General features: G+C 35.4%; 1 protein-coding gene across 5 annotated transcripts in view; it reads right to left on the reverse strand.

Annotated features, from left to right (window-relative positions):
* LOC135211126 (cyclin-dependent kinase 8-like) overlaps positions 1-16,275 on the reverse strand; it is a 268,054-nt gene that overhangs the window by 84,559 nt on the left and 167,220 nt on the right. For 4 of the 5 annotated variants that reach the window (XM_064244244.1, XM_064244243.1, XM_064244240.1 and 1 more), the window contains exon 11: positions 13,098-13,154. The exons of the other annotated variant lie outside the window; for it this stretch is intronic. In XM_064244244.1, the coding sequence (XP_064100314.1) occupies positions 13,098-13,154 (57 nt within the window). The remainder of the gene's footprint in view (positions 1-13,097; positions 13,155-16,275) is intronic. 5 annotated transcript variants of the gene reach the window in all.

The following is a 16,275-nucleotide window of genomic DNA, read 5'->3' on the forward strand; positions in this document are numbered from 1 at the left end:
GGCACCTTGTGCAGAGGGGATGGGGGTCCACACTTTCATTCGAGCGAAAAGCTCCACATTTCCTGCCTCCCCCTCCAGGGCACAATCTCCGGTTGGATGGGGGGGCGCAAGGGCTTATCAGAATCGTGGGACTGCACGTTCTCCAGTGATGTAATACCACAACAAAATAACAAAAAAGTACTCACAGTTCACAATCAAGTATACAAGAAACAGGTTGAAAGTCAAAATGTTTGTAAACAATCTCACGACAGAGGCGGGCAGAGAGGTAATACACGTCTTCACCCAATGGTGGTCGAAAGCAAAGTGGAATGTTTACATCCAGTTGGGCAGGACTCACGGCTATCGGACAAGCAGTTACTAACGAACTACCTTGTCATCAAATCTTACGACCGGTCCAGCTGGCGCTGATAAGTATTTCCTATGTAAAGGACCGATGGTTTGTATAACGTGTCGGAACAACTTAATATTATTTGAAAATTAGTTCTACAAATTATTATTTTATCATAAAATGTAGTAGTGTAGTACCCTTAAAGATATATTTACAATTCTAACACTTCTGGAGAGAGAGAGAGAGAGAGAGAGAGAGAGAGAGAGAGAGAGAGAGAGAGAGAGAGAGAGAGAGAATTACATGATCATTAATTGGCAACATGCTCCCCCTCCTGCCACATTACTCGACATATTTGATATTAACTACTTGCTGGTTTACATTGTAATTAATTATTTTGCAAAACTAGTAAATCAATTTATTTTATCAACACAAAAGAGAGAGAGAGAGAGAGACGGAGGATGAGAGAGAGACGAGAGAGAGAGGAGAGAGAGAGAGAGAGAGAGAGAGAGAGAGAGAGAGAGATTTGATATTAAATCCTATTAAACTTACTAATACATAAATCATTAATCATCAATTTCTTATTTGAAAAATAGTAAACCATTTTTGTATCATAAAAATGTATTTAGTCACCTAAATTAGTGAATATTTATCGTTGGAAAAACCACCGAACAGGCAAATTTGCTGCGAATAATGGGTAGATATGGTCCAAAGAAAAATTCGCAAATAGGTGTCTGCAAATCTCGAGAACGCAAATATGGGGGGGTTAACTGAATATTACAAACTATCCGACTTGCAACTGCTTAGAGTTGCTGACACTAAACTATGAAATGCCATAAAAATATGGAAGTGCCAAACTACAGTCAACCCCACATACTATTCACATTCTCAAGATTAGCAGACTCACCAATGTACAGATTTTTTTAGTTGCGCCTATCTTGAGCTTATTTGCAACAAATTTTGGCAGTTCGCAAACTTTCCCGTCGATAAATATTCACTGATTGGTGTATTTTTATGTCATTTTCATGACTAAATACATTTTCATGATACAAAATGATTTACTCATTTTCAAATAGTACAGTGAATCCCCTATCAGCAGGAAATGTGCATCAGACCCCCAACCTTGCGCAAATAGCTAGAATCTGCAAATACTTAGAAACCACCTCTAAAAATACTTACATCTGCCTATCTTGAAAGTTCAAATACCAAATATATACTCAAAGTATTCATCCTACATCAAATATACCTTAAATTATTATTCTACAGTGGAACCCCGTATTTGCGTTCTCGTCATTCGCGTACTCATGTATTGGCAGATTTTTCTATGGACCATTTCTACCCATTATTCTGGGAAGTTTGTGTAATCAAGGAATTTCTCTATGAGAAATATCCACAAATTCCTGTTTATTTTTTATTAATTTCAGGTATAAACAATTTCAGTGGGATTTTCTAGAGCTTTAACCAACAAAATAGGCAGTTTTTAAGCAATTTTATAGGGTTTCAACTCTTCATTGATTCTAGCCATTTGCCGGGGGAGGGGGGGATCTGTCTGGTACACATCCCCCACAAATACAGGGGGAACACTGTACTACTGTATGTATTAATCTTTGAAATTATGAGAGAGAGAGAGAGAGAGAGAGAGAGAGAGAGAGAGAGAGAGAGAGAGAGAGAGAGACATTGAATGGGAACATCATACATTTGACCATCAAGAGTGAAATTATTCATGAATTATTTCAGACAGAGAATATATAATATGAGAGAGAGAGAGAGAGAGAGAGAGAGAGAGAGAGAGAGAGAGAGAGAGAGAGAGAGAGATTGAATGGGAACATCATACATTTGACCATCAAGAGTGAAATTATTCATGAATTATTTCAGACAGAGAATATGTAATATGAGAGAGAGAGAGAGAGAGAGAGAGAGAGAGAGAGAGAGAGAGAGAGAGAGAGAGAGAGGTATGTTATGGTGCCAAACTCTGTTATAAGCAACTTATGGCACCAATAACCGAAACTTGGCCCGTTATGGTGCCATAAATTGCTATTAACCAAGTCCGCTGATAACCGGGGACTGCCTGTAGATTAACATTCCTGAGAGATTGAAGAGATAAATTTCTCTCTCTTTTGCCCGACAGCATATATGTTACAGTAGCAGCTCTTTTTTTCAGTTCCTCGTTGGATGAGTTGGTTACATGCTTGACTACCGATCTCGGGATCCTGGTCTGATTCCCTGCTCTGCCAATGCGGAATCTGAGGAATTTATTTCTGGTGATAGAAATGCATTTGTTGATGTGGTTCGGATCCCACAATAGGCTCTAGGTCTTGTTGCTAAGTAATTAACTGGTTCCTAGCCACAAAAACATATCTAATCCTTTGGGCCAGCCCTAGGAGAGCTGTTAATCAGCTCAGTGGTCGGGTAAAACTAAGATATACTTAACTCTCTCTCTCTCTCTCTCTCTCTCTCTCTCTCTCTCTCTCTCTCTCTCTCTCTCTCTCTCTCTGTTTTTGGCTGGAAGGGTTATTAGTATGTGTATATATTTTTAAGGGTACTAATATTTAAGATGACCTTGAAATAACATCAATAATATAATTTCAAAGCTTAATACAGTAATAGGCAAATAATGAATTTTCAAGAGGGGCAGTTATGTGTTTTTAAAGAGAGCCTAAGTATTTGTGGATTTTAACTATATTAGTGGGGAATGGGGGGGGTGGGGGGGGGGGTCTGGTAAGCCTTACCCACGAATACAGGTTCCACTGTACAATTGCCAAATGAAGCATAGGCAATACAGACCTATCAGTGAACAAAAGAAGCAGTACTAAATAGCCAGCCATAATTCCTCATACACAAAAAAACTTCAAGTTTCACCATAATTACCCCTCTTTTTTAACATTAAAGACTGACCCCCCAAAAGTAACTTTCATGATTTCAAAACATCTAAGCATTTCAACAAGATAAAAGCAGTTAGCTATTAAGAGACCCAAGGATCTGTTAGTGCATTCGGAGGGGTACTTACTAACTACTCTTTTTCTCTTAAGAGGGAGCAAAGTATCAATGATTTTGTTGACCAAAAATCAAGGCTAATTACTAGTACAGGCAGTCTCCAGTTATTGGTGGAGGTTCTGTACCAACAGCGTGATAACCAAAAATCTGTGATTTTCAGCACTCATCGGCCGGTGCCTCTGTTAGATATGTATTGGTGACAATAACCAATTATCAGTGACAATAAGCAGAAATCAACACCTATCGGTGACAAAAATCACAGATTTTCGTCGCTAGACAAGCCCTGTAAACCCAAATTGCAATAACTAAGGTCGCAGATAACCTGAGACTGCCTGTAATTGGTTGGTACTGATATAAATGTGTTAAAAATTGAGCATTCCACATGAGTTTTCTTTGATTGTCAGCAGGTACAACAATCTCTTATAGGCAAAAATAAAAAGGTATTACCCATCAAAAGATCAAACTAATGTCACATGGAGGTACAGCGTAAAACACATAGCACATAAATACAGTATGTACATATTAAAGTATATCATTTCGTGGTTACGTCTCACAATCTCAGATAAATTTATAGAAAAATTCTTGTTCCATCATTCAGACGTAAATTCAAACTTCTTGTGGAACTAATTTGCGTACGGAATGGACAATTAACGTTGTCTTGCAGCCGGAATATGAGGCAGATGGAATCGTTCACTCAATCGTTAAATGCCATCTTTAATTGTGTTTCATTCGCCCTTTCTCATTTGTTGTTTTTTTAGGAACTTTTTTTATTGCCTTATGGTTCTTAAGCATGAGATAGATTCTTCTGGTGGCAGTGCTACAAAGAATCAATGGAATTTATTTCTGGTGATAGAAATCCATTTCTCAATATAATGTGGTTTGGATCCCACAATAAGCTGTAGGTCCCGTTGCTAGGTGACCAATTGGTTCCTAGCCACGTAAAAATATCTAATCGTTCTGGCCAGCCCTAGGAGAGCTGTTAATCAGCTCAGTGGTCTGGTAAAACTAAGATATACTTTAACTTTTAACTTTAACTGTAAGAATATTATAATCATAATAATACACTGTTATTACAATATTTATGCATTTCCATAGTAAGTTATTTGAAATATTAAAGAACAGAATTTTCCCTCTCTCTTGCCTTCTAAGTTGTGAAGCGAGGGGGGAGGTTGGGCCTGTCAGAAATGTCATATTACTTGACAGAAAGTGACTGAGGGTCAAAATTTTTGCCAACACCTAATCATCTCATTTCTATTTCTTCCTTCTTTTATCTCTTTCTCTTTTTCTGCAAAAGGGTAGAATGAGAAACGGATTGATAGACTCTCTCTCTCTCTCTCTCTCTCTCTCTCTCTCTCTCTCTCTCTCTCTCTCTCTCTCGAAAAGATATACGTACAGTGGAGGGGAAGAAGTGTTGCCTATAGAGGTTGATTTCAATCGTTTGATATCGTAAGGAGTTATTTCTCTCTCATATTACTCTGTCTCTGAAATAATTCCAAAATAATTTAACTCTTGATGGTCAAATATATGATGCTGCCATTCATGGTCTCTCTCACTGTGTTACTGGCTATACATATATATTTCTATTGGTAAAATGTTTAAAGATGACTGAAATACCAATAACATCATTTTGAAGATTAATACTGTAATATATAGAGTAATAATTTACATTTGGTATTTGACCTTTCCAAGAGAGGCAATTATATAAGCATTTTTAGAGAGGAGTTCTAACTATTCGCCGATTCTAGCTATTCACATGAATACGGGAGTTTCAATGACTTCCGGCAGGCATTCCATTCCAGCAGGGTGCTGTTAGTTTATGCTTATTAACAAATAGGCAGCATAAACGTCGTTAATGGCGCTGTAACTAGATACAGCCACTGTCAGCTCTTTAACAATGCTGACATTGCCGTAACTAGATACCTATTCTATATATATGTATTTGAAAAAGTGGTAGATTGGAATGCTGTCAGTCAGTGTCTCTCTAACTCGCGGACGCCCTGTACGTACATGCTTTTTGCAACCCTAATAAACTAATTACTTCTTATACTGAAAAACACACAAGAATTCATTTATCATTACAGATGAACTGGAATAAATTATAAATTAATCTCTTGGTCAACTTATGAAAATATAATGTTCCAAATTATAAATAAAAAAAAATCCTATTGTTTAGACACTTACCCACTGTTAAAGACAGCTTACATCTGCATCCCAGTCAAGTGTGGTGGGAATTAAATAAAAATAAAAACAGAAAAAATGAGAAGTAGACAAAGCACTTGGCTGACCCTAATGGCCTGTCTTGTTCACCTGTTCTCGACCAGGTAGGTTTTGAATACGTAATTCAGTTCTCACAGTTCTTCTGGACAAACCACTAAGATACGGACAGTCTGGGCAGGATCTATTTTAACAGGTGAGCATCCAACTACAGTAATAAATTTTATTTAAAAAATTATTATTTTAGGTCAATCTTATCTGAAGTTAAAGATAGCAGGTTCTCAAATTTGTAAAAGGGCAGTGGATTAGTGCAGCTTGAAAATATTCAGTTGCCTAAAGGAACTTTGCTTATCTGATTTACAATCCTTCCTGGACCATACAACTGCCAGATGGTGGATCCCTCACAGGGATAAGGCTTTTATGTATGGTATGGTCAGACAGCTTTATGGAGAAAGTAACTTTTTCAAATATGGGGTTAATGGATGCCTTAGCCTGGATCTAAAAAGCCCAATGAATGACAGTCCAAGAATGAAAGGAATACCCAATACTTATAAAGGTACACTCCTATACAGACAATGTTCCTTTATGATCCCCAAAACTCAAAACTGGGATTTGATGCAATGTTAAGAGTAGAAAAGGCTGCTTTTTTTCATTCAGTTCAGGAAAAGACTGTATCCTCTAAACTAGCAGACTAAAGTCTTAACAATTTTCTTATAAAATCTCATATCTTTTGGTAAGAAGAGGCAACACAAAAATACACCTCCAATGAGCTGTAATAAGCTTCTCGTGAGCTACCTTAACTAAATACGTACTGAACAAAAGAGGACACAGCAGTCATACAGTGTTTGTCTCTAACTCCACAAAAAAATATGATTAAAATCTGGGCATAAAAGTGCCACCTTCTTGTTACCCACTAAAGACATCAAGTTCAGTATCTTGACAGCCCTTGGAGAAGATTTTGCTTTTAAGTCATTCTTGGCTCTAAACACAGGTAAGAATTAAAGAACAGCATCTCCAATGCCCAAATTAACATCCCACAAAAATGCATGTAATTCACTCAGTCTTTGCCATTCATCAGGGTTACCAATGAGAGTTCCATTTATTAGGGTTATCAGAGAGAGTTTTCATGGTAAAGTGCTTTAAAGAGGCCATTTCTAAAGGCTCAAAGGGTTCTGAAGACAAATACTTTAAAATGATAAATTTTCTAAGACAATTTATATTTTTCAGCTACAAACCTTCGGTCTTGACAATAGGATCATTTCAAGCGCCTAGCTGGATCCGGATCGAGGTTCCTAAAAAGAGGTTGATATGCCATTCTAAGTGTTTCAATCTCAAAAGACCTTAGTAAGACCTTAATATCTGGGTCATTAGCAATTGCTAGTTGGATATGACGTAATATGGAAAAAACATGGATCTCTATCTTTTGATAGGTACAGGTGCAAGAAATCCCTCGAGAATGACACCGAGAGTGAAAGACCATCCACTGCCTTTGATGTAGTTGAGGGTGATTCTCTTCTAGATCCGAGAACTGACTCAAAAGATGCTCTACAAAAACCTCACGTTTGCAAGAGATAGTTGACGGTCTCCATGTGGTTAACTTAAACATGAAGTTTCAACAAAAACTCCATGGTATGCAGATGTTTGAGGAGATCTCTCCTAAGGGTTTGAGAGAAGTATGGCCAGAAAAATAAGTCTGGAAACTACTTCCTACCAGGACCATTCTAGCACTTTAGGATTCTCATAACTTGAGTACCTTTTTTATGACTGCGGCAGGAGGGAAGTCATTGTATGTCCATACTCTACCTATCCTGCAAAAACGCATCTACGTATACTGGGCGAGCCTGAGGGTCCTGGGAGTTCCTCAGTGGATGAGTGAGTTGCATACTCGCCTATCAATCAAGTAACCCAAGTTCACTTCCCGCTACTTCTAGTGAGAAACTAGAAGAATTTATTTCTGGTGATTAGAAATTAATTTCTCGATATAATGTGGTTCAGATCCCACAGTAAGCTTAGGTCTAGTTGCTAAGTAACCAATTGGTTCCTAGCCACGTAAATTAAACTCTAATCCTTCGGGCCAGCCCTAGGAGAGCTGCTAATCAGCACCGTGGTCTGGTTAAACTAAGATATTTTTTAACTGAGGGTCCTGGTAGTGGGAGCAGTAAACTGGTATCCTCTTGTTCAGAGCCTTCACAAAGATGTCTAAATTCAGCGTTCCCCAAAGGTTCCACAGAGACTGACATGTGAGAGGATTCAGAGACCCTTCTGCTGAGCTGATCCACTAACATGGTGTACCTCCTCAGTACAAACTGAGGATTCAACTGAATATTCCTTGCTTCTGCCCACAGGAGGGCCTCTGTTTCCTGATAAGCCAGGGAACTTGTGTTGTCCTAGAACACAGCTACTACTTTGTCTTTATCTTTATGCAAAGTTTTGCTGTGGTTTAAACTCTTCTTTATTGTTAAGAGTTTGCAAATATTGATGTGCAGTGACCTCTACTCTTCTGACCATAATCCACACATCTCCAATCTCCCAGAAATGTGCCCCAACCCTAAAGACCTACCTAAAACTTTGAGAATCTGCCCACCAATTCTGTAGACCTTGTCCCAAGCACGTTTCTGGAAAAAATTTAATAGACCTCATCCTGAGCCTATTTTGGCTGAAGAACTCCTCTAAAGACTATATGACCTAGATGCATAAGCCACAGCTTCAACGGAAATTGTTTTAACCTGTCATGCATCACTTACAGATGTTGCTCCTCCTTGTTTGTCTTTTCAAGAGCTACATTAGGTCTTTTAAAATATGTTGTAACACCTTAAAAATTCTATAAATGACTGAAAGTACTAAAGATTATGAAAGTCTTTTAAACATAGGTTTCCAATGCATGATAAACATTGTTGACTGTAAGTTGTACAATAACATATAGACGTATCAATGATCGTCAACGTTCTGCATTCTGGGATTATGTTATGTTTGTTTGTTTGTATGGTGCTTTTACGTTGCATGGAACCAGTGGTTATTCAGCAACGGGACCAACGGCTTTACGTGACTTCCGAACCACGTCAAGAGTGAACTTCTATCACCAGAAATACACATCTCTCGCTCCTCAATGGAATGGCCTAGAATTGAACCCACGACCAACGAGGTGGGACACCAACACCATACCAACCACGCCACTGAGGCACTGGGATTATGTTATGTGGAATATTCATCAAATATCCATGTTATGTGGAATATTCATCAAATATCCATGTTATGTGGAATATTCATCAAATATCCATGTGTCCCACAAGTGACAAATTCAAAAGACATGAGCAAATGGCAAGTTTATTGCCAATTAGTTAACCCACAACATAAAAGTTTTCAAAACTATGTGATAAAAGAACAGACTTAAAGCCCACTAGCATTTATCAAAATCAGACTAAAGGCATATTTACACATTCCTGAGAATTTGATTTGGTTGGAGCACAAATATTCTTGATGCCCACTGAACTATAATTACCTGTTCTAGTACGATCAATAAGTAATTTTTCTTATCCATTTAAGAAGGGTGTTTTGTTAACTACTAAGATAAACAAAATTACACACAAATAGAGGTATGAAAAAATACGTACATCAGCACACAAAAGCATATCATTCTTGAATAGAAAAAAAAAAAATACTAGACTAACAATGAACCTAGTATCTGTCATAGGACACTAGCAGTCACTGACTGCTACGGACACGGAGATCCATTCATTCATGTACAATGGTGACTATCATCTTTCTCTCACCATGAATATGGGATAATTGTAAGTAATGAGTTTGTTAGAAACATGCAGCAAATTTGCAGTATATACACTATCTTCCTTGCTTGAGTAAACTGAAATAAATGGAAAAATGCCAACATTCTTCTGAAATAAACCACTTACAATACACAATTAATATAAATATTATTACACATAAACAATTCATCATAATTATGAAACATGTTTAGCAGCTTTAAAAGAAATTTAAAAACTTGTCAAACGCTTCAACCTGCAACATCCACTCAACTGCACTTGAATGAAATTATTCTGTAAAATCTTTGAAGAATTATTAAGCTCCTTATCATTAAATTCAAACCAATTCAGATTATACTGCACATGTTGTATGTATCTTGTAATAAAACCCTGCATTCACTGACAATGTGGCCTTAATAAAGCATAACTCCAGCATAGTAACAACAACAAAAATTCTGTTCTAAACTATTAATAATACCCTGTAACAACTAATGACAGCTCACAGCTAATTGCCAACCAACTTTAAATTCTAACAGGAGTTTAGTCAAATTTGACAATTCTACATGCAATGTGGTTGTAATTCAAATACGTAACTTTGAAATGTAGTGCTGGAAAGAAGAAAAAGCAACAAAAAAAAAGGGACAGGATTAGGCAGACACATGAGAATAATATTCCCCTCAATGACACCACTAAATTACTGTTTACCATTGTAGTAAAACTTAAAATTAACTTTTACAAGTGTAATCCACTACCAATGAAAGTACATAACATCAGTAACATTTTATACTTGGTTTTACATATTAACTAGATGTCTTGATGAGCTCAACTCTCTTCTACCATGTACATTCTCAGCCTAAAAGTTCATCTGATTCAGTTACCACCAGCTTGTTCTCCAATCTCTTCAGGGCCTTTCTACTGCGGTACATTCTACTCCTTACATATCTAATAACCTCATAGTCATCAAGCATCCATACCATCACATTTACATTTCCAGGTTTTTAATACTACATCTCTGCTAATTTGTCATGAGTCTCAGTATTTCTAACTTCATAATCTCCAACTTCCCTTGAAAATACTCATGTCTCAGCTGCCTATAGGTCTTATCTATCCAGTTTACAAATGGAATGCTCCTTTCATCTGACTGATCAACCTTGTCTTTCATTTTTAGTGACCTCAAAGTTCAGGTGAAAAAAAAATCCTTCTCTCACCCATAACAAATGTGCACCATCAACTGAAAATCCCTTAATATTTAATTTCAAACTTCCAGTCATACATATCTACAACACGATTCATTACACTTTATATAAGGTGTGGCATTCACCCTTCTTTTATGTAGCATCCACAAGGCCATTTTCCAGAATGTAGCTTCCATTTTCCTGTACAGTAAACTTCATAAAAATTACATCTGAATGTGCATGATATCCAAGTAATGAGCATTTGAAAAGACAAACAACTTAAAACATAAGGAACATAGTATAGCAATCATCCCGTAATACAATCTTTACTTTGAGACCTTTTATGAAAATACTCCAATATTCAAGTCAAACCTCGCCAAAGAGGACACACAAATACATGGATACTATATCCACTTCATTCCAAAACAATCAATGGGTCATCTCCTAACCTTTCTCATAATCAAGACAATAAAGACCATAACTCACAGAGCAATGTTGAAAATTCTAAAAAAAAAAACTTACGAGATTTACATTGATACTGTACTAGTATACAAAACTTGTACCTAGCCATTATTATTTCTATAACATTAAGCTGTCAACTGTAAGCTAACAACCTCAGTAAGAAATTCCCTCTTAAATTTATTTAACAAACCACTGTGTTACTAGTCTTATTACCAGTTACACTGCTTTAAACAAAAGACTTCTGGAGACCAAAATAATTTTCAGAAACCATAAGGTCTTTCTTTATGAGATATTTGTTAAATTAGGTTTCTAATTCTAGATTTCAAGTTTTGATGACACATCTGCAAATTTACTGTTCAGTTCAAGGGACAAAATGGTGCTTTTCTTCAAGTGTTCAGATCCTATTAATCATCATTATCAAGCCTACACCCATATATTTCTGTACTTTAATGAAAACTCCTAATTTCCTAAATGCCAAGCTGAAAGTTTAATGTCATAGTATCTAAATATTAAAGTACATTTATAGTTAAAAAATAATTGACAATTGATTGAATAATTAAAGTTAACAAATAATAATTTTTCAATTTGTAACAGTACCATTCACTCTTGCTTTCATCTCCATAACTATTAAGTGTGTGCACTAAAGACAAACTAAATATACTCTAAACATTCTTAAAGAAAACCCTACTAATCTCAAGATAATGTCCTAAAACTGCCAACATTAAACTAAAACTATTATCATTTAACTTTTTTGCATTTTCTGCAACATTATTTCATCTATTTCTTAATTACTCCTGATTTCCGTAAAGACTATTAGTATGTATTTGTATTCTCATTTACTACAAAATTTTGGATTGCCACTTTTGTAAATATCATCCAATAGCCATCCAGAATGTGGAGACGTTTATTCACAGAAAGAAATTCTTTAAATGTTAACCGCTCATTACCCATACAGCTACCGTAGTGCTACTGTATAACAAATCTATCTATATGTCTACTTTGTACTACTAGTGAAAAATAGTAAAGAAAAAGTCTTCAAAGGCTAATTTTCATATAAAAATATAAATTCTCTAATAGAGATTTAAGATTTTACAGCAATAGTTAATGCCAAGCTAGATTTCTGACAGTGACTTCTTTCAGAATTGTTTTCATGGTCATAGCATCTTATTTTGAAGACCCAGATTGGCATTTGCTTGACCCTTCAAAAATATTCGTGATATCTTCTGAATTTCATATTTAGCACATCAATATTCATGTTACATTTAGCATGTCCCCAATAAAAATACTGTAGTTTAAATTTCTGCAAAGCAGGAAATTGGAAACTTAACCAGCCACACACACACACACATACAAATACACAGATATTATAGCTTTGAAATTAGTAATGTTCAAGAGTTAAATTTTAAGAATCCAATAAAGTCGATACTAATTTTACTGCCTGGGCACAACGCATGAGCAGAAAATGACACAATAGAATATTTTCAATGTCATTCTAAATTAATTTGGCCTTGAAACTTGGGGGAAGTACTTGAAGGTAAGGAAGCCCTTCTATTGTTGCTAAACAAAAGACATCAAGCAATGGCAAAAAATTGTATGTATACTGAGAAAGCATCACTTGAACTTTTGAACATACGTATAAGAAATTGATGATGGGTACTAATCATTGCATGATTCTCATTACATATTCAAAATCCTACCTAAAAACCAAAATAATATGGCTTCTCAATCACATCTGCAATACAAACACTGAATTTTAAATAGAAAAAGGTCAAGTTTCATTAAGCTACTACTGTAGCAAACAACCACACTTCTAGGGTAAAATTATAGAATCTAAGCAATGCAAAGACTGAAATATGAGTTTAAACTTCAAAATAAGCTATAACCAGAGCCTCCAAGCCTATGATAATTCTCTGTACTTTGTAGCATACAAATTAGCAAATAGAAAAACATATAAGAAAAGGAAATACTGAACAGTTGGTTGCTCCAGGCATATACTGTACTGTAATGAAGCTCAAAAAGAGTGAGAAAAACAGAGTTCAATAATAACTAACAGTAGATGAGCTCAATACCAACAATACGATTTTAGTCTCACACACAAATTCCCATGAATTGTTCTGCATGTTTTGGATGAGTGAATGAAAAACCCCCCTGCCAAAAACTCTGTCTAACCTTTGCTGCTGCTGCTCTTTGCTGATTTGTCCAGGCTTGCTCCATGAAAACCTTCTTCTGTAATAACCAAGAGAAACAGTGTCCATCACTAGGCCATGGCCACCAAACACTACAATTCATTTCACGCATAACAACATTTAAATGAGAAAAAGTCATGATCACCAGGTGACAAAGCCACTTCAACTCAAATTTTCTGAACTTCAAAGAAACCAATTCTATATAATAAAATATATGACATGGGGCATGAGATAATTTGCTCCATCATGTATGCACAGCATTTAACTCTAAAGTTTATAATATCCTATGTTGGCATAATTCAGTTACAAAAGTGGCTTCGTTGTTCCCATTACATATGTCCTTGCTGAAATTGGTTATCAAGTCCAAAATATGTATATGTAATTCTTTAAGAAAGTGGCTATAAGCAAACTAACTTGTAGATATAAGCCACCATTTTAAAAATCATAACTACTGAACAAAATTAAGTTAAGACTTCCCTGACATATTCATGGCCATGGTAATAACAATAAAAAAGGAATAAGATATTACATCATCCTTTCATTATTGGTCCTCTTCTGTTTTATTCATTCATTTGCACAAATATATTAAAATGAGAATTTCTACACAATAAAATAGCTTACAAATTCTGAAAAATAGTTCATAAAGTAGCAGCCAATACAAAAATATGACAAATTTTTAATAATTTTTATTTTTCATAACTAACAAGCCTGAGGTCTTAACATTAGGATAAATAACATAGCACCAACTGGAAACTGGTAAAGTTAAAAAATTGTGTTCGCAAGGGACTACGTATTGGCATCTGCGCTTTTACATTTTTATTATACAAGGTATGTATATGTATTTTTTTCTTTACAAAAATTTTTCCAATACAAATCTATCATTTACATTAGCCAATATTTGTAATTTTCATAAAACTTAGAAACACTGTTCCATATCATAAGATGATGATCATCTGATGGCTGGACAGCTTCTCTAAATGCATGCCAATGGATTCTGGTTTTCAAGCTGGTAAGAGTTTCACTTGTCATGCACTTGTCATGTAGGAAAGGCTATAAATCTGAGTAATCAATCAAGTTGGTTGGCAATAATCAATCAGGTTGTTTGGCATAATATTTGATATTAATGGGCATGAACTGAAAAAACTCAATTCTTTTTAACAAAATTGATGCACAATGAGCCCATGGTAAGAGAAAAAAGATGCTTGAGAAAACCCTTCAAATTAGCCGACTGAATTTAAAGACAGATTTAAAGGTACAGAACTGAGATTATTCAAGGTATCTAAGGCTGAAGCTCTAGAAAACTTTAAAACAAAGGTAGTAGCTGGATGTAACGTACAGAGCTTGTTATCAACACGCTAGACACGAATAGCAAGGCCATAAGTGGATGTACTCCCAGGGTACATGAAAATGCAAGAAAGGTAAGGCTGTCCAGCCAGCGGATGATCTTTTTAATTATGAATAGAGTGTCTAAGATTCATGAAGACCATGAACATGGGCTGAAGTAAATAATGCATTTGCAGTGAAAAAAATTCAGATTCCACAAATTTTTAAATAATTCATGCTAACCTATTCTAAATTTCTCTTTAGAACTCATGAAAAGTATGTACTAAAGAAATTAGCTAAGTCTCTTTTAAGACTAAATTCCTCTAACATCTGAATGAAGATTCAATCTGCTTATATGTTAAAAGTGCCTTATACATCAGGAAAATTTTACCATGAAATGCAGTTTAAGAATATGTAATGGGAGCAACCATGTGATGTAAAATACTATTACCAAACTTTCCCCACAAACATACTGTAACCTCAGGAAGAAGTAGGCCTGACATGTCATCAACCCCACATCGTACCTATTAGGATTACTGAGAGCAAATATATTATAATTTTACATCATGTTTTTATATAACTCATTCATGTTATTTTGCATAAGTCAAGAACTCAAATAAAAAAATGCATTGTTATAATAAAAGAACTTGGAGTCCTGCAACAGACTGTTCTTAGCATATCACACAAATAAAATACTACAATATTACAATTAATAGCATTAACAACATGCTAGTTAATCTTCTATCAGAAAACATAGTTAACTAAAAGAAATGTTAATGATATTAACCATTAATACACAATATGAAGTTAGATCCATGATCATCCCATGAAATAGCTCCCCTACTCAGCCAACACAGGGGAATGGGTATTTAAGTTATAGCTATTGTACCGATTGATATACTGTACATGCAAAAGTAGACTACTTCGGGATTCAAAAGTCTTAATTTTAACATGTGACTCTCAACAACGCCAATAAAAATTACATTTAAAGTTCTTAAGATGAGGAACAGTGAGAAGCAAAGTTCTCAAAAATATCTGTTCAATGAGAACTACTCACTCAAAAACCTACAAAGATTATCACATATCCAATTACTCGAGAAAAATGATCAAGGAGACCCATGACTCAACTGAAATCATATTCTCTTCTCAACAAAATAAAAAAAAAACTCACAGACCACAACAGCACATACAAATACTGCACAGGTATATGCTTCTGGAAAAAGTTTATGTAAGCACTGCCCATACAAATAACTGGATCTGAAATCCTTCTACAGAACAGTAAAAAAAATTTCTTTGTCACCTATGCATGCTGAAGATAATTAGTCAACACATTTATAACCTCATCATCTTTCTACCAAAATAAAGAAACCCAGCTTTTTACAAGAAAGTTATTATTGCAAATATTTCATAAGACTAACCAGTTTTTTGCTTCTTTTGAGCTTCAGTTCAATAATAAATAAAACTGCAGTAGAATGAAAACCATCTGTTTTTAGCACAATGGCAGTAGACTGAAACCCATCTTGTTTATTAGCACTTCATACCAATGTCTGGGTAACAACCATCCCTTTGTCAGGAGCTATATATTAAATGTTATTAATGGATAGAGCCCTGGTGGTTAGACAAGTATTTCTGAAACAAAGGTATGGCATACAAATAAATGAAAAAATATTCCCAATTTATATGCTGTCCTGTTTAGAGTCACTACCGTACTTATGAACATCCCAGTTAAAATTGTGTTTGGAGTCTTTCCCTTTGCTACCCATAGGTTAAAATTTTGTTCTGCGCACCTATTCTGCTGTAACAATTTTTACAAAGAACAGAAGAACACAAAGAAGAAG

This window comes from Macrobrachium nipponense, chromosome 4 (assembly GCF_015104395.2).
Source record: "Macrobrachium nipponense isolate FS-2020 chromosome 4, ASM1510439v2, whole genome shotgun sequence".
NCBI classification, from domain to species: Eukaryota; Metazoa; Arthropoda; class Malacostraca; order Decapoda; family Palaemonidae; genus Macrobrachium; species Macrobrachium nipponense.